Source organism: Notamacropus eugenii, chromosome 5, assembly GCF_028372415.1.
Source record: "Notamacropus eugenii isolate mMacEug1 chromosome 5, mMacEug1.pri_v2, whole genome shotgun sequence".
Classification (NCBI taxonomy): Eukaryota; Metazoa; Chordata; class Mammalia; order Diprotodontia; family Macropodidae; genus Notamacropus; species Notamacropus eugenii.
Genome location: NC_092876.1, coordinates 164,081,846 through 164,108,938, shown reverse-complemented (window position 1 = coordinate 164,108,938; position 27,093 = coordinate 164,081,846). Strand labels below are relative to the sequence as shown.

The following is a 27,093-nucleotide window of genomic DNA, read 5'->3' as shown; positions in this document are numbered from 1 at the left end:
TCATAAAGTATCTGGTCCCTTTTAACTCCCATGATCCTGCCTTCTCTTTGATCACTCTGAGGCTGATCACTTTAAATCTCATCACAATGCTGCTAACTCAGCTTGGGCATTCAACCATTTCCCACCTCAGCCTTGTCTCCTCCCCTTCACTAGAAGACTGGAGATGGGGGAAGGGGAGGGGCGCAGGGAGAAGGAACACTCCTCTCCTCCTCAGCTTTTCTTTATTAAAGGGCAGGACCTGGATTTTCTGGCTTCCCCTCCACTCCCTATCTGCAGCTCTGTTTTGCTTCAACTCCACAGAACAAGATACCTCCATGCCAGATACACCCTGGTTTCCCCAATCTACCCACTCTTCAGCTTCCTTCTGTGTGCTGTCTTACCCTATTGCACAGTAAGTTCCTTGAGGGCAAAAAGATTGTCCTTTTTCTTATTTGTATTCCAGCACTTAGCACAGAGTAAGCATTTAATAAATGTTTATTAAATTGGAAACTTAATTTAGTTACTAGAGTATGTCATTAAGAGCCTCCCTAAATCATCCCTGGACTCTCTCTTCATTGAAATTAAGAAGTTACAACCCAGTTCAATTAGTAAAAATAATGAATTCATGAAGTGGTCATATAAGAACCAACAACCATATTTTGCATAATTATAACTCTGAATACTGAATATGTGTAACCATTTCGCATTGATGGGGTCCTAGCTATATTCTTTCAAATTCTATTAAATTTTATTTTAAAATTTATTTTATTTTCATTTTTTTAAGCAGAATCTCCCCATCTTGTCCAGGTTTGAAGTGTAGTAGCCACTCAGAGGTCAATTCCAATATAGATCAGTTAAGGCAGATATACAAGCAGCTAGATGGCTCAAACTACCTTGTATTTATTCAACTTGTATTTCTTTGTATACTTATAAATATACTTGTCTTTCCAATTAAAACGTAAGTTTTTTACTAATATGGATTGCTTCAATCTTTTTATTTTTATCTCCACTGCCTAGTATATGCCTGACACAGTGGAGGAGCTTATACTTGTTTTACTGGGGCATAGACCAATGCCTGACACCATACACAGGAGTAAAGTCCAGATGATACATGATCTAGGTATAAAGACTGATGCTATAAGAAAATTAGGAGAGCAAGGAATAGTATATTTGTCAGATTTATGGAGAATGGAGAAATTTATGACCAAACGAGATAGAAAACATTATCGAGTGTAAAAACAAAAATTCTGATTGCATTAAATTGAAAAGTTTTTGCACAAACAAATCCAATGCAACCAAGATGAGCAGGGAAGCAGAAAATTGGGAAAGAATTTTTGCAACTAGTGTGACTCATTTCTAAAATATATAGAGAACTGAGTCAAATGTATAAAAATACAAGTCATTCCCCAACTGATAAATGGTAAAAGGACATGAACAAGCAGTTTTCAGAGGAAGAAATCAAAGCTATCTATAGTCATATGAAAAAATGCTCTAAATCACTATTGATTAGAGAGATGCGAATCAAAACAACACCGAGGTACCATATGACACCTATCAGATTAGCTAACATGACAAAATAGGAAGATGATAAATGGTGGAGAAGATGTGGGAGAATTGGAACATTAATTCAGTATTGGTGGAGCTGTGACCTGATCCACCCATTCTGGAGAGCAATTTGGAACTGTGTCCAAAGGGCTACAAAAATGGGCCTACCCTTTGACCCAGCAATACTGCTTCTAGGACTGTATCCCAAAGAGATCATAAAAAAGGAAAAGGGTCCCACATGTACAAAAATATTTATAGCAGTTCTCTTGGTGGTGGCCCAAAACTGGAAATCAAAGGGATGTCCATCAATTGGGGAATGGCTGAACAAGTTGTGGTATATGAATGTAATGGAATACTACTGTGCTATAAGAAACAATGAACAGGAAAATTTCAGAGAGGCCTGGAAGGACTTGTATGAACTGATATTGAATGAAAGGAGGAGAACCAGGAGAATACTGTATACAGTAACAACCACAGTGTTTGAGGAATTGGAAAAACAACTGACCAGGAAAATAGATCCAGGAGAAAACAAGTCTAACAATTATTGGTCTACCAGAAAGCCATGATGAAAAAAGAGCCTGGACAATATCTTCCAAGAAATCATCAAGGAAAACTGCCCAGAAGTCCTAGATCCTGAGGGTAAAATAGTCATCAAAAGAATCCACCATTCACCTCCTGAAAGGGATCCCAAACTCAAAAACCCCAAGAAATATCGTTGCCAAATTCCAGAACTATCAAGTGAAGGAAAAATGCTACAGGCAGCCAAAAAGAAACCATTCAAATATCGAGGAGCTATAGTCAGGATTGCACAGGACCTTGCAGTTTCTACATTAAAAGATCAAAGGAATTCGAATCTGATATTTCGTAAGGCAAAAGACCTGGGACTACAACCAAGGATCAACTACCCAGCAAAGTTTAGCATAACATTTCAGGCAAGGAGATGGTCATTCAAAGAAGTAAGGGATTTCCAGACCTTCCTGACAAATACACCAGAACTTAATAGAAAATTCGATCTTCAAATGCAGGTCTCAAGAGAGGCATAAAAAGGTAAATGGGAAAAAAAAACAACTTGTTACTCAATTTGGGAAAACTGTTTACCTCCCTCTAAGGGAAGAAGACACCTGTTAATCTTGAGAATTGCACATCTATTATGAAATATAAAAGGGATATACATGGAGGGAACGGGTATGAAGTAAATGAAATGATGATAAAAATATGATTTAAGCGTGTGAAGGGATTGCAACAGGAGGTGTGAAAAGGAGGAAGCAGAAAATAGTAAATTACATCATAGGAAGAAGTACAAAATTATAGTAGAGGGAAAGAAGGGAGGGAGATGAGCATTGTTTGAGAGGTACTCTCATCTGATTTGTTTAAAGGAGGGAACAGTAATCTTAAGTAGATAATTCTAACTAACTTCCCATAGAGATAGAAAGCAGAAGGGGAAGGGGGAAGAAAGGGGAGGGGAAGCTAAAAGGGAGGGAAGAAGCAGTAAGGGTAAAGGGGAGTAAAAGGGAGGGGGGCTAAAAGAAGGAAGGGAAGGCTGCAGGAGGTGGTGGTGAAAAGTGAAAACTACTGAGGAGGGGAAGGGAGATGGGAGAACTAAAAGCACAAACAGTGGGAAAGAGGACAGAGGGAAATACACAGATTGTACTCATAACTTTGAATGTGAATGGAATGAACTCTCTCATAAAATGGAGACAGCAGAATGGATTAAAAGCTATAATCCAACAATATGTTGTTTACAAGAAACACATTTGAAACAGGAGGATACACACAGGGTAAGGGTCAAAGGATGGAGCAGAAAATATTGTGCTTCAGCTGATGTAAGAAAAGCAAGGGTAGCAATCCTAATCTCAGACAAAGCAAAAGCAGAAATAGATAAGGAAGAGATAAGGAAAGAAAAGAGATAAGGAAGGAAACTATATCCTGCTAAAAGGCACCATAGACAATGAAGCAATATCATTACTAAACATGTATGCTCCAAGTGGTATAGCATCCAAATTCTTGGAGAGGTTGGGAGAGTTGAAGGAAGAAATTGACAGCAAAACTATACCAGTAGGGGACCTCAAACTACCCCTCTCAGAACCTGATAATCTAACCTCAAAATAAACAAGAAAGAGGTTATTAAGGAGGTAAACAAAACTCTGGATAAGGTAGATATGATAGATCTCTGGAGAAAACTGGATGGGAACAGAAAGGAATATACCTTTTTCTCAGCAGTACATGGCACATATACAAAAACTGACTATGTACTAGGACATAAAAACCTCACAATCCAGTGCAGAAAGTCACTCAATGCATCCTTCTCAGATCATAATACAATAAAAATTATATGTAATAAAGGCCATGGAGAGACCAAAAATAAATTGGAAACTAAATAATCTAATCCTAAAAAAGAAGTGGGTTAAACAACAAATCATAGAAACAATCAACAACTTCATTCAAGAGAATGACAATAATGAGACAATCTACCAAATCTTATGGGATACTACAAAAGCAATTATTAGGGGAAGTTTTATATCTTTAAATGCCTACATAAATAAAATAGAGAAAGAGGAGATCAATGACTTGGGCATGCAGCTAAAACAGCTAGAAAAAGAACAAATTGAAAATCCCCAAGTAAATACCAAATAAGAAATACTGAAAACCAAAGGAGAGATTAATAAAGTTGAAATTAAGAAAACTACTGAATTAATAAATAAAACCAATTATGAAAAAACTAATAAAATTGATAAACCTTTGGTCAATTTGATTAAAAAAAAGAAAACCAAATTACTAATATCAAAAATGAAAGGGGTGAACTCACCTCCAATGAGGAGGAAATTAAAACAATAATTAGAAATTACTTTGCCCAACTTTATGCCCAAAAATTCAACAATCTAAATGAGATGGATGAGCATTTTTAAAAATACAAATTGCCCAGATTAACAGAAGAGGAAGTCGAATACTTAAACAACCCCATCTCAGAAAAAAAAATTGAAAAAGCCATCAATGAATTCCCTAGAAAAAAATCTCCAGGGCCAGATGGATTTACAAGTGAATTCTAACAAACATTTAAACAGTTAATTCCAATACTATATAGACTATTTTTGAAAACTGGGGAAGAAGGAGTCCTCCCAAATTCTTTTTATGATACAAATATGGTTTTGATACTAAACCAGGAAGAGACAAAACAGAGAAAGAAAATTATAGATCAACTTCTCTAATGAATATAGATGCAAAAATTTTAAATAAGATTTTAGCAAAATGAATGCAGCACCTTATCATGAGAATAACACATTATGATCAAGTAGGATTCATACCAGGAATGCACAGCTGGTTCAATATTAGGAAAACTATTAGCATTATCAATCATATCAACAACAAAACTAACAAAAACCACATTATTATCTCAATAGATGGAGAAAAAGCTTTTGACAAAATACAACACCCATTCCTATTAAACACACTGGAGAACATAGGAATAAAGGGAACTTTCCATAAAATAATAAGCAGTATCTACCTAAAACATTCAGCAAGCATTATATGCAATGGAGATAAGCTAGATGCATTTCCAATAAGATCAGGGGTGAAACAAGGATGTCCATTACCACCACTTCATTCAATACGGTACTAGAAATGTTAGCTGTAGCAATTAGAAAAGATAAAGAAATTGAAGGAATAAGAATAGGCAAAGAAGAAACTAAGTTATCACTTTTTGCAGATGATATGATGACATACTTAGAGAATCCCAGAGATTCTAGTAAAAAACTACTTGAAATGATAAACAACTTTGGCAATATAAACCCGTACAAATCTTCTGCATTCCTATATACTAGTAACAAAGTCCAACAGCAAGAGATAGAAAGAAAAATCCCATTTAAAGCTAGGGTAGACACTATAAAATATTTGGGAGTTTACTTGCCAAACAAACCCAGGGACTATCTGAACACAATTACCAGACACTTTTTGCACAAATAAAGTCAGATCTAAGTAAGTGGAAAAACATCAGTTGCTCATGGGAAGGCTGAGCTAATATAATAAAAATGACAATTCTATCTAAATTAATTTACTTATTCAGTGCCATACCAATCAAACTACCTCATGATTATTTTCTAAAGCTAGAAAAAATAGCAAAATTCATCTGGAAGAATAAAAGGTTCAGAATATCAAGGGAAGTAATGAAAAGTAATGCTAGGAAAGGTAGCCTAGCACTTCCAGATCTCAAATTGTATTATAAAGCAGCAATTATCAAAACCACTTGGTACTGGCTAAGAAACAGAAGGGTAGACAAGTGGAATAGACCCAGTACTCAAGACACAGTAGGCAATGAATATAGAAATCTGTTTGATAAACCCAGGACCCCAGCTTCTAGGATAAGAGCTCACTGTTGGACAAAAATTGCTGGGAAAACTGGATAACAGTGTGGCAGAAACTAGGCATAGACTCATGCCTGACATCATACACAAGAATAAAGTCCAAATGGGTACACAATCTAAGTATAAAGATTGATACCATGGACAAACTAGAGGAGCAAGGAATAGTGAATTTATCAGATTTATAGAGAAGGGAAGAATTTTTCACTAAAGAAGAGATAGAAAGCATTATGAAGTGCAAGATGGTTAATTTTGATTACATTAAACTGAAAAGTTTTTGCACAAACAAACTCAATGCAACCAAAATTCGGAGGGATGTAGTATACTGGAAAAGAATTTTTATAGCTAATCTTGGGGATAAAGGCCTCATTTCTAGAATATATAGAGAACTGAGTCAAACGTACAACAATACAAGTCATTTCCCAATTGATAAATGGTCAAAGGATATGAACAGGCAATTTTCAGAAGAAGAAATTAAAGATATCTATAATCATATGAAAAAATGCTCTAAATCACTTTTGATTAGAGAGATGCAAATCAAAACAACTCTGAGGTACCACATCACACCTATTAGATTGGCAAACATGACAGAACAGGAAAATGATAAATGTTAGAGAAGATGTGGGAGAGTTGGAACATTAATTCATTGTTGGTGGAGCTGTAAGCTGATCCAACCATTCTGGAGAGCAATTTGGAACTATGCCCAAAGGGCTACAAAAATAGGCATACCCTTTGACCCAGCAATAGTGCTTTTAGGACTGTATCCCCAAAAGATTATAAAAAGGGCAAAGGGTCCCACATGTACAAAAATATTTATAGCAGCACTCTCTGTAGAGGCCAAAAACTGGAAATCAAGGAGATGCCCATCAATTGGGGAATGGCTGAATAAATTATGGTATATGAATGTAATGGAGTACTATTGTGCCATAAGAAATGATGAACAAGAAGACTTCAGAGAGGCCTGGAAAGACTTATATGATCTGATGCTGAGCAAAAGGAGCAGAACCAGGAGAACTTTGTGCACAGCAACGACCACAAGTGTGTGAGAGTTTTTTCTGGTAGACTTGGATCTTCACAGCAATGCAAGGACATAAAAAAAAAAAATTCCCAATGGTCTTCTAAGGCAAAATGTCTTCCACATCCAGAGAAAAAACTATGGAATTCAATCGCAGAATGCAGCAGACGTGTGTGTGTGTGTGTGTGTGTGTGTGTGTGTGTGTGTGTATTATGTTTTGGTTTGTTACATGATTTCTCCCATTTATTTTAGTTCTTCTACACAGCATGACCATAGTGAAAATGTATTCAATAGGAATGTATATGTAGATCCTATATAGAATTGCATGCCTTCTAGGGGAGGGAGGGGGGTTGTGGGGGGTAGGTGTGGGGAAAAAAAAAATCTAAGTTTTATGGTAGTGATTGTAGAACATTAAAAATAAATAAAAATGAATATATATATATTTAAAAAATGAGCTGGAGAAGGAAATAGCAAACTGATCCAGTATCTTTGCCAAGAAAACCCCACATAGGGTCACAAAGAGTCAGATATTACTGAAAAATGACTGAACAACATAAAAGCAATCAAATTCAAAAAGAAGAAACAAAGGAAAAAAGTTCAGAAGGAAGCACTGAAGGTAGCAATATGACAGTTATTATATTGTCTAAGTTACTACACATTCTTTTGTTTTGTGAATAAGACAAAGATGATTTTATGTACAATTATTTTTCATTCTCATCTACGTGAATGCTTATGTTTGAAAACTGTTATTGAGTTTAAAATAATTTTTAAAGTTAATTTTCTAAAACTGGAAGGTTTTTTTTAATAACAGGAAATGAGTTGCATTTTGAAATGCAAATGGACTCAGACAATATAAGTTGTTCTAACCTTGGTTTTATAATAAAAAGATATATCCATTAGATATGGATTCCCAAGTCATAAAAATCTAGGCTCTTCACTTCATTCTATCAAAAATCTTTGCTTTAGTCTTGCTAAAAAGTACATAGATACTTAACAAAAGAAATATTTCTCATAAGGAAGCACTAACGAAATCATCAATGAACATTAAAACTAACTGCCTGAATGACTGAAATATGAAGATGTAGGAAATTTCCTTTTCTAAGCATTTGAGTATTCTGAAAATGTTTCAGGTTACAAAACTTTAAAACAGTAATGCAAAAATTTAGATTAACTATGCCAGAAATATTTACATAGATTTGATAAAAATTTTATACGCAAAAGTACCAAATTTCTAAAATGTTCAAAATATATTTTTGGCAATATTTTTAATTTTTTTCATTAACAAAAAAAACTATTTTCTCATACTCTAACTTCCCCAATGGGAAAAAAAAACTTCTATAGAAAATATTCAATAGCATTTTAAAAATTTTCATATACTCCTTATCAGTAGATGATTTAGTGAAATTTAACATTCATAATTATAAAACTTGTATTATTAATCTGTGTTTTTCAGGAAGGGAAATGACATAACTAATATTAGCAGTTAATTTCCCTATGATATCAGAGAAGAAAAAAATGTAACAACTTTCTTGTCATTCTCTATGTCTTTCACTAATGACTGATTTACATGAACATTGAATATTCATTTTCTTAACTTGCAAAAAAAATTTTCATTACCTGTTGTTTCCTTTTGCTCTCTATGTCTGAAAAAATGAATAACATCTTTTGGATTAGCTATCCGATCCACAAACTTCTGGTTGAAGCGGAGAACACTGAAAGGTTCAAATCCTCCAGTATAGTCAACCTATAAATACAGGATATGCTATAAAGAACAGAAAACAAATCATTTTAAAAGTCCTAGCATCAAGAGTTTTTCTAATCTAGAAAAAAGTATTAAAAATTATTTTAGTTCTTTTTCTACAAGTTGTTAAATTAATGTAATGCTCACCCCATCTTTGTAAGATATGTAATATGGTTATAGCACCATTTCCTGTCAAGACACTGAAGTGAAAAAGGTTTAAAACTGAAACAAAGCTGTTTAACCAGTCAAATCAGTAATATGGTAAGAGCTTAGAAAATGTAATAATGGTTACATGTGTCAAGTATTTACTTCTAAACCCAAGTTAATAGAACATCAAAAAAACCAGAGCTTTTTACATTTGATCTAAAATTGAGAAAATATATTAATTTTAGAAGAAAATCCAATTTATTTGTTTTGCTTAACTACATTTAAATATCACAAGAGAGGGTTCCAAAACAGGAGGTAGAAGGAGAAAGGAAGAAATGAAAAAAGGGAAGTTGATGAATGAGAACAATGCAAAAAAAAAAAGATTATCAATGATACATTTAAAAATATGCAATTCATAGTTTCATATATAGTCTTATAAGTTCTTTACTAAAATGCTGTTATTTTTAAGTTCCTAATTAAAAAGTAAAATTTAAATTTTTCTTAAAAATTTAAAATAAGACATAAAAATAATGAAGGTTCTGATTAAAACTAGTTTAACAATGTAAGCATTTTCAGAAGAATGTTTATAAAAGAACAAAATAAAATACAGGGCAAATCTATTCAGCAGAATTTTGCTTTCAGAGGTAACAATCTTTCACTGCAACTTTTTTATTATGCAAAACATGATCCAAAACAATAACTGTTCTCCTAGGTTGTTATCTTCTGTTAAGAAGAAAAGAGGAGGCAACTAGGTGGTGCGGTAAATGGAGCATTGGCCCTGGAATCAGAAGAACCTGAGTTCAGATCTGGCCTCAGACATTTGACACTTGCTAGCTGTGTGGCCCTGGGCAAGTTACTCAACCCTGATTGCCTTGCAGAAAAAAAAAAAGAAAAGCCAGTGCCAGTCAGAAGGCCAAACCATGGACTAGCTCTTGAAGGTGTTCATGGAGAAGGAGCTAAGGTGGTGGCCACACTTCTCTAGGCCTCAATTTCTTCATCTGTAAAAGGAGCACAACCTTGATGATTTTATTAATTCCTTTCTAATTCCTATGACCCATTAGCAAAAAAAAAAACCCAAAACCTTTCAAAAAGGGACATATCCATTAGAAATAGTTTTCTTTCACCCATGGTTCCCAATCCATGGAAAGATAATTTGTGGAATGAACATTTCTAAATTTATTGTTTTTCTGGCAAATATTTATTACTATAACATTTAATAAATATCACCTTCCTATTAACATAGCATGCATAACCTTCTGAACTTGATAGTGCAAGTATTTTTATCTTTATTCTACAGATAAGTACTCTGAAGATCAGTTCCTCAAGGTTACAAGATTTATGACATCTATTCCAAGGGCTTTTTCCAGTATAACACCACAGCCTGATTCTTCTTAGTAGTGTTTCATCAAAAGCAATGCTATTATTCAGTTACATTATTTTGAGAACTCATGAGTAAAAAAAGGAGTAAGATTCCACAGGGACTTTAGCCCTGCTAAAAGAAATCTAAAAATTAATAAAATTTGAAAATCACTTCTCTACACTAAAGAAGGTAAAACTCTACTATCTACTTTCTGGTAGTCAATCAGATTAATATGTAACTCATACATTAATAGCCATCTTTTAAAAACAAGATTTTACGTGTTTATGTACATATGTATGTATGTATATGAAAGTGCTTTGAAAACTGAAAAATACAATACACATGTAAAATATTATCATTGTCCCTGCAGCAGCTGCCATATTAGCAATGGAAGAAGCCAGCTATTGAACCCACTGGATCTCACCTAGTCTACTTCTGTAAATTAAAATCAATACACAAGTCTACATCAGTCAATCATCTTCTTTGCTCAATAGTCACAAAACAGCTTTAGGTTCAATTCTAATTTCCTCTCTTACAATGTGTTTGTATGTGCAAGGACCTGCTATACGCATCTATACCTAAATTCCTCCAGCCTCTACTGATAGGCTTACCTGTGTGCACTTTTCTATATGCCTTGGTTAAGAGCTTTTTTTTTAAATGTTATAAAGCTCAATCATGAGAGAGTTTTAAGAAGTCAGAGAAGGCAGAGATTTTAGGCTGAAAAAGATCAATATAGGATTTAAAGGATTACCATAATCATTTGAGAGTTTTCTTAAGGAATCAGAGGTAGGCATTGATTTGAATGGGTTGAGAGAAATAAACATAGGAGTAAAGGTATTAAGAGTCAACCAAAGGCAAAAAGAGTAGCATATCAAATATTCTGTGCCTATATTATTCCCTAGGCTAGAAGTGCAGGGGACATTCATGCACCCAGTCCATAAGCTGACTAATATGGAAGCTTTAACCTGCTTCAATTTTCCAGCCTGGGAAGCTAAAGATTCCTCTTCTTCCAAAGCAGCTCACCATACTGGTGCTGGACTTAGTGTTAGATACCCAACTGGCTTTAGACCTACTACAGCCCAGAACTCAAAATCTAAAGCAATTCACCAACCCCAGCTTCTCCTAGTAGCAGTGATAATAAGCATGTGCCCCCACTCCCAGCTAGAAATATCTTTCATATATATTATTTTAAGAAGCTAATAAAAAAAATTAACTGAACCTAGATTTCAGGCACTAACAAGACATTATTACAACACATTAAAGTAAAAGGGTTTTAAATCTACAATACAAAGTTATTAATAGTATGTAAACAAATGTTTATTTTATATAAACAGGTCATACTCTTAATCTTATGAGAGGTTTTTCAGGCTGGCGGGGATTTCCCAGACGTTCTCTTTCAGCATTTTCAAGCATTTCTTCAACCTCAATATAAAAAAAAAAAATTAGCAAGTAGAAATTACTTTCATCTAATTTTATTTTGGTACTACCTCTTCCCTACTATAAGTAACAGCCCTCATATTATTTATAAACTCATATTATTCCTATCTCATGATGACAATTCTTTCATTAAGCAGTAGCTCTCATAAAATTAATATACAATCTCTAACTTCTTTCATCAAATACTTTTAAACATCCCAAGTCCCAAATCATTCCTACACAAGGAAATATCTCAAAATGTCCTTTTCTCTCTCTTTTTAAAGATTTCTGCTAATTTTAAATTATTCCATTTGCTATGTGTTTTAAATTATTAAAATTAATTTAAATCATCCAGAATAACTTCAAAACCAATAATATTCTTGGTTCCCCATCCTCTCCAGTGATTTTTTAAAATTAAAATATTTACCTTCTCCAAACAAAAATTTTGTATTGCTTGAGTTACTTTAAGACTATTTGGATTAAAAATATTTGGATGATCAGCAAGTACAATATTCTCTATGAAAAACTGCCGTACTGTCTTTAGAGGAATTTTTTGCATATTCATCTTTCTCTCCTTAATGCGCAGTAAGCCAACATGCCTAAAATAAGGAAGAAAAAAGGCATATCAGAGAACACGCAAAGTCATCTGAATTTTTATAAAGAAATTGCTGTATACCTAATGCACTTTCTACAAATATCTTAAATGGTTTTACAAAATTACTCACTTAAAAAGCAAGGATTTTACAATGCAAATCTAAGGTAACTGCAACTTTAGAACAACAAATAAATTTTCTTATGAAAAAATTTACTCTTTTTCCAAAGACAGTATCAATTAGATGACAAAATATAGTGGTAAAATGATTTACCATGAGTAAGAGTGAAGAGTACAGTCAAGAAGAAAAATTAGCTTGCTTGATTCCTTAAAATTCTCAAAAATTATTCTACATTTACATAAAGGGCTAAATTTAAGACACATCATCTAATACAACAAGAAACAGTACCAGAGTGAATTGGTAAACTTCTTGAGACAAAATAAGATTTCTTTGAACCATGTATGATTTTAATCAAAGCTAATCATTTTATAACCAAACATTAATCAAAGTAGTAAAGCAAGACATGCCTTTCTAAGAGGAAAAACTTCAAGTAATCTTTCTAAATGTGATTATATTTAATGGATACATATTATATTTTGCTAAGAGAATGCACTTAGAAATAGAATTATTGATAATTCTCTCTTGTGACACTAATATGAAACTTTGTAAAGGAAAGTTACAGTGTTAGTAGGACTTAATAAACATAAATAGGATCATAAGATATTATCACTACTAGATCCTTTCCTGTTCAGTTAATAATGACTGGAAACTTGGAAATATAAAATTAGACATGGTAGAGTTAAACATCAAAATACTCTATTATAGCAAAAATCATGTGGGATGTGAATCTAGAAGATGAATGGTACTTTAAAAACACATAAAGGATAGGCTGACTCATAAAAAGACTATTTGATAGGAGTAATTTAGTTTTATTCATTTGAAAATGAAGGATTATTTTAGTTGTTTAGGAATAAGGAGCAATTTTGTTTTAGCATATAAACCGATAAAACAATTTTAAAAGAAATTTATACAAACTGCCAAAACCTAAAGAGGACTTACTTTTTTACAGCCTCTCCTGGAGAAAGGGAAGTAACCACTGAACTTCCAGGCTGTGAAACATAGAAGAGCTGCTGCTCATTTTTGGTTGGTGCTATTTTACACTCATGTTCATGACCCCAAATAACAAGATCAATAAAGTCATCCAAAAACTGTTCCGGAATGTAGTTCGAGGCTCCATGTTTACTTCTATTCCAAGATAAAGGCAAAAATAAACATAGTATAGATTCCTGATAGGAATTTGGAGGCTATTTGACAGTATTATTAGAGAGCATTCAAAATTTAGAACAAGTCACTGTAAAATAATGCAAGTAACAGATATCTGTCATACACCTCAGGCCTATTTATGACTATGTAATCAGAAAGAATGATAGAATGTATAAAATAATTACAAGTATACATGAAGAAATAACTAAGGTAAGTTTGAAGAAATATTGAGAAGCAATGAAAAAATGAGTTTTAAAAATTCATCTTAAGAAAGCTTCCCTAGAAGTAAATTTAATTTAGGCTTCAGAATATTACTCTTAAGAAATTTCAATTCAGGAAAAAAGTGCCTACTATGTGCAAGGAACTGCTGGACCACACAGCATTACAAAAATGAAATAAAATAAAATCTTGTCCTCAAAAAGTGTGTAATCAAAAACAAATAAGAAATACAGATTAATAACTATAATGCACTTAGAAAGGTTTAAAATGACAAGAAAAAATTGAGGAAGGAGAGATGGAGCTGGAGAGGATCAGGAAAGGCTACAGTGAAGTCAACAAGGATGGGAATTGGAAAAAAGGCCATTAAATTTGACAACTGAGACATCATTAAGCAAAATAAATTTCTTGTAGCAAGACTGGATCCTTTGAGCATCTGAAAAGGACCATGACTTGGGAGCTTATGGAATATAGTTAATACTCATTTTATTTTTGCTACTGTTTATACTGGCACAATGTGATAGATTTGGAAAAGGTTATAACTGTGTGCTGAGGTATAATTTGTTAGTAAAGAATGATTATACCCTCCCTCACCCCAAAACTAGAAGAGACTATCAGAATTAGAACCCTGGGGCTGGTAATGTCTTGGGTAAGATAATTAGTAGCTAGCCAGAGTGTTTAGCATATGTTTAGAATATAGTTTAGACATATGGAGTACAGTGAATCAGTGTTTGGCTCAAACAATTGATGCTCAAAGATTACAGATACAGTAGTACTTTGGAAACTGTGAAGAGGAAACCTTGACAGATATAGGTCAAAATGGCACAGTTTTGCACTCCCTATTAGTCACAACCCAGAAAGAAAGGACAACTGGGGCTGCAAAAAGTGATCTAGAGTAATACACAAGAGAATTTAAATGGTTGATGATAATAAAGTCATGATAAAGAGGGTTTGTAACATTTATCTTGTACTATTCTATTTCAAGAATTAACATTTTATCTACCTAATGAGATCAGAAACACAGGGTCCAGTACTAGACATTGTATATATTGATTAAATATTTGTTGAGAAGTTAAATGTCTTCTACCAGTACTCAATAAGCCAGTTTTAACTATAAATAGTATGACTTAAAATATTATACTCTCTCCTATCCACCATAGTGTTTAAATCCCATAGGGAGCCTATGGGAAAGGACATAAAGGACAAGCATACTGGATATCAGAGAAGGGGTTTGAATCCAAGCTCTACTTCTTACTATCTGTGTCACCTTGGGCAATTCACCTGACTTCTTTGGGCCTCAGTTTCCTCGTGTATAAAAGGAGAGGGTAGGGCTAGATGAATAGGAAAAAAAAATGGTCCTTCATCTCTAAATCTATGATCCTATAATATTGGAAGCTTTAAATACACAGAAGCGTATTCTGATCTTAAGCCAAAAATTTCTAAACTTTAGAGAACCCTTAACATAGAGAAATTTTAGAGCAATGAGAAGATAGGCAAGTCTGAAAATGAAGAAGACAGTATGTAAGAGGAAATAATGAATTTGTATGCCTGCTCTATAACAAAATTTAGTCAAATGCTTTTACCTGTTTTGATGAATCACAAACAAGTTAAACCAACTATTCTCTTCTTCCTTTGGTCTCAACATTGTTACTTGTTTATTGACAAACATTCGATATAACCTTTCATCTGGAATAGATCCTGAAAGGGACAATACACATATAAATATATACATACACAAACACACACACGTATACATATAAATTAGACTTATATAACAAAGAAGGCATTAGCTCTATATTTACACAATAAATGTTATTTCACAAAACATTTTATTCCACTTGTGGCAATAATTTAAAATAATACTTTCTATTAGCTGTGTCCTCCACCAGTCCTTGGTTTACAAGCTACCATGGAAATGCTTAGGGCTGCAAAGATATCAAGTTGGCAGCTCCAAAGTCAAGGATGAACTTCTTAAGTGGGACAATTACACCAACAAAAACCTAGCAATTCTCCCCAAAAGCCATCTGATACTGTTCTTTCATACACTTGATAGTGAATAAAAATTTCATTTGCACCTAAAATTCCTGTTGAATTATGTCAAATGATTCTAAATCAGAAATACATTTATCTTTGATTTTTTAATTAACATAATTTAAAGGCAATTTTAAATAAGTGAGCAAAAATAGGTAGTAAGAATATTATGCTCATGAAATAAAACTGTATCTCCCTCCCAGCTATGCCACTGTACAAAATACAGAGTCACTCATGTGATCTATGCCCTACTTTCACATTTTTATAACACTTCCTACCCTTTTACTTACGTCACAAGGCCACTGGAAGGAAATCCCTTTATAAACCTTAAATTGCTTCTCCAACTGATAAATGGTCAAAGGATATGAACTGACAGTTTTCAGAGGATAAAATTAAAGCTATCTATAATCATATGAAAAAATGCTCCAAATCACTATTGATTAGAGATGCAAATCAAAACAACTCTGCGGTACCACATCACACCTGTCAGATTGGCTAACAAGACAAAACAGGAAGATGATATATGTTGGAAAAGATATGGGAGAGGTGGAACACTAGCTCATTGTTGGTGGAGCTAGGAGCTGATCCAACCATTCTGAAGAGCAATTTGGAACTATGCCCAAAGGGCTACAAAAAATAGGCATATCCTTTGACCCAGCAATATCACTCCTGGGACTCTATCCCAAAGAGATCACAGAAATGGAAAAGGGTCCCAGATGTACAAAAATATCTATAGCAGCTCTTTGTGGTGGCCAAAAATTGGAAATCAAGGGGATGCCCATCAATTGGGGAAAAGTTGAACAAGTTGTGGTATATGAATGTAACGGAATCCTATTGTGCTATGAGAAACAATAAACAGGAAGACTTCAAGAAGCCTGGAAAGATTTATATGAACTGATGCTTAGTGAAAGGAGCAGAACCAGGAGAACTCTGTATACAGTAACACCACAGTGTGTGAGGAATTTTTCTGGTAGAGTCAGTACTTCTTTGAAATGCATGGACTTAAAAAATTTTCAATGGACTCTGGAGGCAAAACACCTTCCATGTTCAGAGAAAGAACTATGGAAGTGGATAGAAGACAGAAACAAACCATTTTCTTTTGTATTATATTATGTTTTGTTTTGTTTTGTGGTTTCTCCCATTCATTTTAATTATTCTATGCAACATGTAATAAATAGGAAAGTACATGTAAAACCTATATAATATTGTACGCCATCTCAGGGAGGGAGTGGGGAGGAGAGGGTAATGAGGGGGAGGGAGAGGAAAAAAAAATCTATGATATATGGAAGTGATTGTCAAACATTGAAAACAGATAAAATAATTTAATTTAAAAAAAATAAAAACAATAAACCTTAAATTGCTATGGAAATGTAAATTGTTATTAATTCTCAAAAGAACTTGTAGGCCCTGAGCAATGTAAAAGACATTAAGTTCCTTGGAAAAAGTACGTAAAAACAATGTTAAAAGTCTTTCATAAAATATGTGGTAAATATATATTAATGTTAACAAGGAATTATAAGGTATTTTCTGTTACTAAAATAAACTGCTCAGATTTTTTTTTAAATAGATTGGGCCATAAAATGATGAATAAAATATCAAGATTAATTTAATCTATAGCAAATGGTTAACCAAATGTGATTATATACAAAGATGAGCTAACAGAAAAAAATATTTAAGCATATCTTCAAAGTAGTTGATTTCAGAAACAAATGCTACTCATTTCATATAGCAGAACTTACCAATATCACATACTCTGAGTAACTAGAGTACATAGCAATAGTATACACACTGTACATAACATCTAAGAAAAAAAAGAATTCAAATTTTTGGTTCTAAGTTACAATCCTCCCTGGCTGATTCTTGAATCTAGAAAATTATTCCTAGACTGAAAAGGATATTAAAGATCAAAAAACACTAATAAGTAAGAGTAACTATACCATTTAAAATTTGGTTTTAGAAGTCTTCACCAGAACCAGGAGAACATTGTACACAGTACAACCACAGTGTGAGAGGAATTTTTATGGTAGACTTAGCCCTTCACAGCAATGCCAAGGACCTTTAACATTCCCAAAGGACTCTTGAGGCAATATGTCATCCACATCCAGAGAAAGAACTATGGAATTAGAACACAGAATGAAGCAGAATATTTTCTCTTATATTATGTTTTGTTTTGGTTTGGTTTTTCTCATGATTTCTCCCATTCATTTTAATTCTTCTATGCAACATGACCAATGTGAAAATGTGTTTAACAAGAATGTATGTATAGAACCCATACAGGATTGCATGTTGCCTCAGGGAGGGAGGGAAGAAGGATGGGGAGAAAAATCTAAGACTTATGGAAGTGATTGTAGAAAACTGAAAACAAACAAATTAATAATTTTTTTTTAAAAAAATGTCTTCACAACCTTTCATTTGCATAAACTAAAGCTTGGTAAAATTATTTTCAGCCAGCAAGTGTAAGACAATGAAAAGCGGTGTAATCAAAATAAGTTTTCCAAGTGTTATTATTTAGATGAGCTTGATTCCAAATTTTTAAAGTATTTGTATGGTTTTTCCATTTACTAAGTCTTCTCCATGGACTAAGACATATTAAATATTAAATATTAATCACTAAGTAGATGGAAAAATGCTTCTTTATCAATACCACTTTTTAAAAGTATATTAAGCAGTACTAGTAGTAAAAAAGTTTACCTCACTCAAACATCAATTTTACACCTGATAATAAGGGAAAAGGTTACTAATCTCTTATTTTCACATGGCAACCTCCTTCTTTTATCTCCAGATACTCACTTAAGTATTCATTTACATTATTCTTAACCAACTGAAGAAATGACAAAATGTAGGTCAGCAATAAAATAAAAGAACCTTACCTAACCCATAGAGAGCGATTTTTGTGCTGCCTTTTCGAAGCAAGACAGGACTAATGTCTATCTTTTCTACAGACATTGAACGTCCAAAGTGATTCACCAATCCTGCACAACTCAAAATATCCAGTGCACAGAGAGCATCTGCCTATAAAAATGTTAGATACAAATCGATGTTTGTTTCATTCACTTAAGCATTTATTAAGTGTCTTATGTATAAACAAACATATTAAGAGTACATGGTGGAATGGGAGGGAGGGAGGATTAGGGGAAGGGGTAATCAGAATGCATGGTGTTTTGGGATGGGGGAGGAGAGAGATAGGGAGAAAATTTGGAACTCAAAATTTTGTGGAAATGAATGCTGAAACTAAAATTAAATAAATAAGTATTTAAAAAATTTTTTAAACTTTCTTTAAAAAGAGTTCTTTCTTTGTTCTCCCAGTCGTGAGTTTCCTCTCACCACTATGTAGTTTTATTTGTAGACAATCTGTATTTATCCCTGAAGACAACTGTCTCCCTTTGCCTTGCCTCACTCTTGTCTTTGTATGCCTAGTACTGAACAGAATGCATAGTAAGTCTTAATAAATGCTTGTTAAATAACTGAATAATATGCTTCCTGCATTCAAGAAGTTTAAATTCTCCTAGAAGGGATACAACATATAGAGACAAAATAACGAACAATGAAGGCAAAGGACAGAACCTAAGTGTTCCCAGGAAACTTGAGGAAGAAAAAGAGAGATCATGGAAAATAGTTTATCTCCACATCATCAAATATTATGAAATAATAAAAGTTTACCACACAGATGTGTAACAACCTGGTTCAGAACACTATGTCTGATGGTTAAAAAAACTGTAAAATAAAAATGACCAACTTCCACTTCACTCTGAAATGATGTCCTTTATGGCATTATAAAGGTAACAGGGTTGGTGTGGGGATAAACATTTATATAACATTTACAATGTGCCAGACACTGTATTAAGCACTTTATAATTATTGTCCTCAACACAATTCTTTGAGCTTACCATTATTATTCTCATTTTATGGCTGAGGAAATTGAGGCAAAGAGATTAAGAGACTTGCCCAGGATCACAGCTAGTAAGTGACTAATGTTGGATTTGACCTCAGGTCTTCCTGACTTCAGCCCCAACACTCTATTCACTACACCACCTAGCTGCCTTAATACAATATAATATAACTGAAATGATGTATTGCTACTGGAATCACATGCCAAGTGCAGTTAAAACTTCTTAGAAAATGGATATAATGAATATATACCAAGGCCATTTTAAAGCACAATTAGCCATGAAATGAGTGCTTTGTAAACTAAACACTGAAAAACAAAAACTGTACATAAAGAATGAGTTGGAATATTAATAGCCCAAGGAAACATTCTGAGATGTAGATCTTTGGCTGGTGTTCCGTTACAAAAAAAAAAAAAAAGAATCACCTTCTCAAGATACTTAGTTAAAGTTTGAAACTATTTGTGGAATAATCATTTTTTCCTCTGGATGAGTCTTTACCTACCTTTGACACCACAAAAGGAATAAAAACTCAGTCATCCAATTCTTATTCCATATATGAATCATTTACAAGTCAATAAAAGAGGACAAAGATGCTACACTCAGAAATTTCCTCTGATTATTGTAATTTTTCACTTAAACATGGCATGGAATGTTTTGTTTTGTTTTTTAAAGAACCTACTCCCAAGGTAAAACAGAATTGGCCTTTTCTACAATCTCAAACTTTGGAATATGGTAATTACCCCTGTGGGATCATCATGATTGCCGTGAACACTAAAAACTGGAATTGAAATGTTGAGATTGCCATCTTGGTAGTTCACCCATGGAAACCTAAACATAAAGAAGGTGTTAATAAAATAAAAATGTTTAGAGGACAAAAGCTATTGTCTGCAAACCCCAGCCACCAAAATTTACATAATTACTAAACAGTAAGAGCACAAATTTGAAATGTATATAATTACTAAATGATAATAGTTACTATTACAAACTAAAAGATGCAGCTAAATACTAGATAAAAATGACTACATATGCTGATGAAAGGAAGTATAAGTAGGAATAATCCAAAAATGATTCATATTCAATTTTCAAATGTTCTTTGGAATTGGCATTAGGGTATGTGTGTTAAGATATAGCTGGTATTATGGGTATTCATAAATCTTTAAACAAAAAGCCATACTATAGGACAAGCAGAGATGTTTCCCAAATTTCCTTCTTTTCCACACTCCTTTGAAAAAAAGAAAATGATTATTCTTTTCTCAGTTTACACATAGCTTCAACTCAGTATGTTTTCTCTAAATATCCTGTCAGTCTAAATCACGCCTTTCCTGTGTACTCAAGGAAAGTTAAAAGTTAGTTTAAAGGCCCTTCCTTGATAATAACCGTGTGGAAGGAAAACTTCAACCTCCATCCCTGTTAGCCTCCTTCCCTTTCTTCAACTTCAAACAATATTTATTAAGTACCTACTATGTGTAAAGCAATGTAGTATGCACAGTGAGGGAGCTGAAGAGGGAGACACGGTAAGCAAGAACTCAAGTAAATGTCAACACATAATGTGTTAAATAAAAAAGTGATGCCATGAAAAGTAAGGGTCCCTATCCCTAATTTCTTGGGCGGAAAAGTCTAGAGACTTGACTTTAAAAAGTTAAATAAAGACATAATGACAAAAAATTAACTACATATAGCATATATTATGCATGGCATTTTGGACAATGTTTTGCAATTCATAACAAACAGAACACTAACCTTACAGAAGCATTTTCAAATATGGTCATAGTACTAGAGCTGTCTAAAAAACTCTTATTCCAAAGAATATAATAAAAATTAACAAAGTAATTCTGAAAGATAACTACTAAAATTTACCCAAAAAATATATAAATTTGGTCTGAAACTGTAGAAGATTCTTGATAGAGTAAGAATATCAAAAGTCAACATTTTTCAAAAAATATAATTTGATTGCAATGAAACTTAAGTGGTTAACTATTAACGTATTTTTTATTTGTTAATTTAGTGTAAACAAATTAGATATTTCAATCAATTCAATATACTTACTTACTAAAACCAAAGTTGACTGATTGATCACTAAGAATTTCAAATTGTACTGGACGATCACCCATACAGTATTTTCTTAATAATTCCATACAAGTATATAATGTTTTTCTTGAGGGTTTGTTTTCATGAAAAAGATCACCACCTAACAAAATAAAATCCACCTAGAAAATAATTATCTTAAAGTCAATATATTTCATACTGCTGAAGTGAGCTGTTTATTGTCTATAACTTGTTTTCAGCTAGAAATTCTGGATAAAAGTGGAAATTTACAGATCTAAACTATTTTTACATAGTGATTAGCTAGATTGCTACTTTATAATTACTCAAAGTACTTTCGCATTTTATTCACAAATTCACCATCCAATAACATCAAATATTAATAATTCTGCCTTTTGATTACTAAAAGATTAAAAGTCAATAAATAAGTAATGAAACTAAGAAAGTTAAAAAATTTATAAGTTATTATTGACATACAGTAATCACAACATCTTGGAAACCATTTATTCCAATAAATAGCTGAGAAGGAAGTTCCTTTCCAACATCTCAAACAAGTAATCATCAAGCATCCATTTAGGAGCTGCAGTGATGGGAAACCCACAATTTCCCCAAGCTAGCCATTCTACTTCTATATAATCTTTAGTGTGAGTTTTTCTTTATATGAGGCTAAAATCTGCCTCTCTGTAACTTTTACAGATTGTTGCAGTTCTGCCAAGGAGAACAAGTCTAACCCCTCTTCCAAATGAAGGCCTCCCAGTTACTCAAGGACAGTTATCCTGTCCTCTCTTCTCCAGGTTAAGCAACTTCAGTTCTTCCAACCTATCTTCATATGGCAAGATTTCCAGTCTTCTCATTAATTCAACTGCCTTCCTAACTTGTCAATGTCCTTCCTAGTATAGCACTAGAACTGAAAACACAACTCTAGATGTGAGATGACTAGAACAGAACATAGCAACATTACTACCTCCCTCATTCTGGACACTATGCTTCTATTAAGGAAGTCTGAGATATGCCCTCCAAAATAAAATGAAGTATTCAGGAATCTTGGGGCAGATGTCAGAGTTGGGAAAAGGTTGGAGAAAATGGATACTAACCTATGCTCAGGCAGGAATATTTTTGTGTGTATGGCAGAGTGGAAAAGGACAATTACCTAGAGGGAAGGCCTAGCCCACAGATCTACGATAGGTTAAGGTAGGCACTAGATCCTAGAATAAGATGGAGATAAAGGATACTGCCTCCTCTATTCTCAATAATAGAGAATGGGCTTCCAGGAATAGCTGCAGCAGAGACTGACATCTTCTCCAGAGGAATAGGAAACCCTACAAGAAGTTACCACTGCCATTGTCCCTCACTTCTGATTACTACAATCTAAAAGAACTCAGTCAAGTTTATCTTTAAGGTTAACTTAACAGTAAGTTTTGTGTAATTTCAGAATCTCCCTTATCCATCTCCTTCACCCCCCAAAATATCAACTGCTTGCTGACAAAAGCCTAAAATTTATTAGAAAAACAAAGCCTTTTCCTTCACAATCAGAAATAAAAGATCCAAAATGTACATACCAATTACAGTGTAATCAATCCAAAATAAAAGAGGACAATTATTAGACTCTTCCCAATTTTAACAGGTAGAAAGGATAAAGACCAAAGACACCACTGGGTATCTGAAGCCAGGAAAGGTTGTCATTAAGGGCAGAAAACAAAGAAATGGGAGATTTTAACTAAGCTGTGATAAAAAAAAAAAGATGTGTGTGTGTGTGTGTGTGTGTGTATGTGTATACACATATATATGCATATATGAATAGAGGTATTTTTGTCACTAGTATATGAAAATACAGTTCTACAGTTAATAAAGATTTTTTTTAAACATAGTAAACTCTATTTCTAAAGTGTTTAACTGAACTACCTCCATAATTGTATTGACAACATTCATATAAAAACAAGCCAGGTGAGCACACAGGTACATTCTTTGAACCTCATGGAGCAGAGGGAATAATCCTTTGATTAATGGCAATAGAGAAGAAATTCCACCAAAGGTATAAATTAACTACTCACTTCATTTTCCTGGGCAAGTCTCAAAATTTCATCCAATGTTACAAATGTATCATTTCCTCGGACTGCATCTTTCTCCATAAATCCAAGATGAATGTCTGTTGCAACCAAAATTTTAAAAGTATCTTCATCATCACTGTATTGGAAAGAAAATGAATTTAATAAAAATTCATAAACTTTTATAACAAGAGATTTAACACACTATTTCCCTATTTTAAAATAATATCTTGAGTTATTAGTGCTTATCAAATGAGTTAATAGTTATAAAACACTGAGCACAGTTTCTGGCACACAGTAGGTGCTATAGAAATGAATAAAATGGATTAAATTATGCTCTTAAAAACTGCTGAATGGAATATATAGAACATTCCAAATGAAATATGCAGCCACAAGAAAAGGTTCTCTTCAGAAATATTTGTGCAATGATGACCGAGTAGTTTGTTTGCCACGTACACAGGTAGGTCTTGGTAACACTTGCAGGTATAGTTATCCCTCATGAAATTAGTTAAACTCCATTTTCCAACAAAACCATTATTTGCCACTCTAAGAGTTTACCTTTTATCAGACTTATTGGCTGTTGGTCTGAAAATGACGTTCAAAAATGTTATTTCATCACTACTTATAAGAAACATCTCTATAGGTATCTTTATATCTATGTATTAAACCAAGCTTATTATCATTCCCCCCCAAAAAAATCACATCTCCTTTATTATTTCTGTTATGGCATGTCTCTCATGCCCAAAATGTAAAATTTACCTCTCACTGGTTCCTCTTTTTCACCTCTCATATATAATCGATAGCTAAATCTTGTCAATTCTTCCTCTGAAGTCTCTCATATCTTCCTCCAGCTCTTACCAACACCACCACTACTATATCATATCATCACATATCACCCTATATCATCACTGTCATTACCATTAACCTCAATTGTAAAAAGTCTCCTCAGTACTACTTCAACTTCAGTTCTCCTCATCCTTTCTTAGGATGACTGCAACACAATTACGATCTGGCCATATCACTCTCTTGCTGCAAATCCTATTTCCTAGCAAGTAAAGTTCAAGTTCCTTGGTCTAACTCTAATGTCCCTCCACAATCTGGCCCTCTTCAAATTTTCCAGTTTTAATTCATATTCTTTTCATACACCTGAAATATCAACCCAATTAGATTAGGCACTGCCCCATACACATCCTAAAATTTCTTACTGTCTTTTTTCCTTATCTGGAATGCCCTTTCTACTACCCGCTGCCCACTGATAGCGCAGTTTAAATACCAACTTCTCAAGAAAGCATTCTCTGATCCATTCTGCTCCTCACCCCAAGATAATGACCTTCAAACCATCAAGGGCCTTACTTATGTAATATTTTTGTTATAATTTCCTCACTTGTAAAATGTAACAATACTTGCAGTATTTATTTCACTGGGTTGTTGTGAGGATCAAGGGAGATGTTTGCAAAGCACTTTGCAAACTTCAAAATGCTTCAGAACTGAGTGATTAGAGGCACTCTATGAGGACAGGAGCAATGTCTTATCTAAACCTTATTATCTTCCCCAGCATTCAAACCACTGCTCACACAGTAAGAATTTAATCAAAAGTTTACTGACCTCAATACTATTTACAAAAGCTGAAAAAAGTGAGAAATTTTCACATAGTACAATAGGGGGATAGCATCTGTGATTTCATTGGTATAAGGAACTCTTAGGAAAAAAAATTCCTCTATTAATGCAAGTTGGCACATTCTCTGTAACTTATAATCTTAAACTTTTCTGGCTTCAAAGCTGCCTGGAGACCCATTACCCCAAGCTGCCTCACACTTAACAATCAAATACACATTCCCTTTCCCTAATTGTTACATGAATTAGAAACTAAAGACTCCATGAGCTTTTTGAAAAGCAAAATAAATGTGTTTACTTGATACTCTAACATTTGAATTCATAAGCAAAATACATGCAATTAATACACATATGTAATTCTTCCTTACATAAGGAAAAAAAAGTCTTGGGGGAGGACTCAGAGATTCTGGAAGGAATTGGGGCTTACAGTGTATCTGCAGAATTCATTTCTTCTACCTTCAGCCCAGTTACTAGGGGCCAGCACTCTCACCAAGTAGCTTCTAATATTGCCTAAGGTCCTGCTGGTCAGGAAATTTATTGTGGATTTCAAATTCTCCAAGCCAGTACTAAAAAAACAAAACGATTGTATTTTTAAGTGCATTTGCAGAGCATTTACATATTTATACAATGTATTTTATAAAGAGAAAAATTAATTATGTATATTTGCCTTAATATTTGTCCTAAATTCTGCAACTCTTAGAGGTGCCTGAAGCACTTAAAAGTTACTTGTCCACAGTCAAATAGCTAGTAAATTAAGTGATGACTTGAATCCAAGACTTTTCTAAGTCAGGGTCTAATTGCAATCTCACTAAATTAGCTGCCTCTTGTGTGTTATACGTATATACGTGTACACGACACATACAATATGTAATTATCACATTCGCTTCTCACGTGTGTATACATGACCATGACAACACATAATTATATCACATTTAAATTATATAATCTTTATCTATAAAATGTCATATATCCCACTAAAAGAGCCTAATGTTTATATATCATTTACGTAATCCACTTTAAAAAACTAAGATACTGTAAAAATACGGAGCAAAAAGCATACTTTCAATGTTGCTCTAGACCCATTATTAGGTTGGTCTCTTTACAACCGGTAGTCTTTTTCCAATGAGATTTCCTATCTACTTGGGGAGGAGAGGGAGGAAAATCCCTGTCTTTGCATCCTGGAGGAAGGGTTCCTACAATATATAATCGATTTTTTCTTCAGAGGCAAAGACTACCTTGGGTTCATGAAAGCAATTATCTAATTCTTACTTAAAGTCATCGTTCTATTTAATAGGAAATTTACCCTTCGCAAACAAATGGATTCCAGCTTAACATGTCAGTAAATAACAACACACGTGGTCTACCCAGACCAGAGGTGCCCGCAGGCAGATCCGGGACAGGCAATGCTGGGCTCACAAAGATGCCCCCAAGTTCCCCCCTCCCAGGCCTGGTCCTCGCTGGCCCAGGGCTCATCCCACGAGCCTGGCACCCAAGGAGTCGGGGAACCCCGGGTGGGGGCAGGGACGGAGGCTGGAAGCAATCCATCCTCCCGGCCTGGGAGCGGGTGCTACGGCCTCGTCGCCCTCCAAAGACTGCCCTGCCGCGGTCAGCAGGTGACTGGGTAACAGGGGCAAAACCAGGCTGCCTTTTACCCGGGATGGAGGAGAAAAGAACAGCGAGCAAAATCCGGACTGAAGCGAACGCCTCCGGCCTTTCCACCGACGAGAACAGGCGGGAAAGGGAAGAAGACGAGAGGGGGCGGGGAAGAACGAAGCACCTCATTCTCTCGCGATGCTTCCTAAGATCGCGCGAGAACCCCCCAGATTTTTTTCTGCTCTCGTAG

At 34.1% G+C, this 27,093-nt stretch overlaps 1 protein-coding gene across 2 annotated transcripts in view; it reads right to left on the bottom strand.

Annotated features, from left to right (window-relative positions):
• MRE11 (MRE11 homolog, double strand break repair nuclease) overlaps window positions 1-26,992 on the bottom strand; it is a 69,690-nt gene extending 42,698 nt beyond the window's left edge. The window contains exons 1-11 of one of the 2 annotated variants that reach the window (XM_072611320.1): window positions 26,903-26,992; window positions 25,678-25,816; window positions 23,643-23,775; window positions 21,595-21,755; window positions 20,289-20,376; window positions 18,532-18,673; window positions 15,214-15,328; window positions 13,211-13,396; window positions 11,986-12,157; window positions 11,484-11,564; window positions 8,512-8,638 (exon numbers count right to left, since the gene is read on the bottom strand). In XM_072611320.1, coding sequence (XP_072467421.1) covers window positions 8,512-8,638; window positions 11,484-11,564; window positions 11,986-12,157; window positions 13,211-13,396; window positions 15,214-15,328; window positions 18,532-18,673; window positions 20,289-20,376; window positions 21,595-21,755; window positions 23,643-23,775; window positions 25,678-25,697 — 1,225 coding nt within the window. In that variant the 5' untranslated portion in view covers window positions 25,698-25,816; window positions 26,903-26,992. The remainder of the gene's footprint in view (window positions 1-8,511; window positions 8,639-11,483; window positions 11,565-11,985; window positions 12,158-13,210; window positions 13,397-15,213; window positions 15,329-18,531; window positions 18,674-20,288; window positions 20,377-21,594; window positions 21,756-23,642; window positions 23,776-25,677; window positions 25,817-26,902) is intronic. The other variant, XM_072611321.1, reaches the window with a different exon arrangement.
• Window positions 26,993-27,093: the final 101 nt, after the last annotated feature.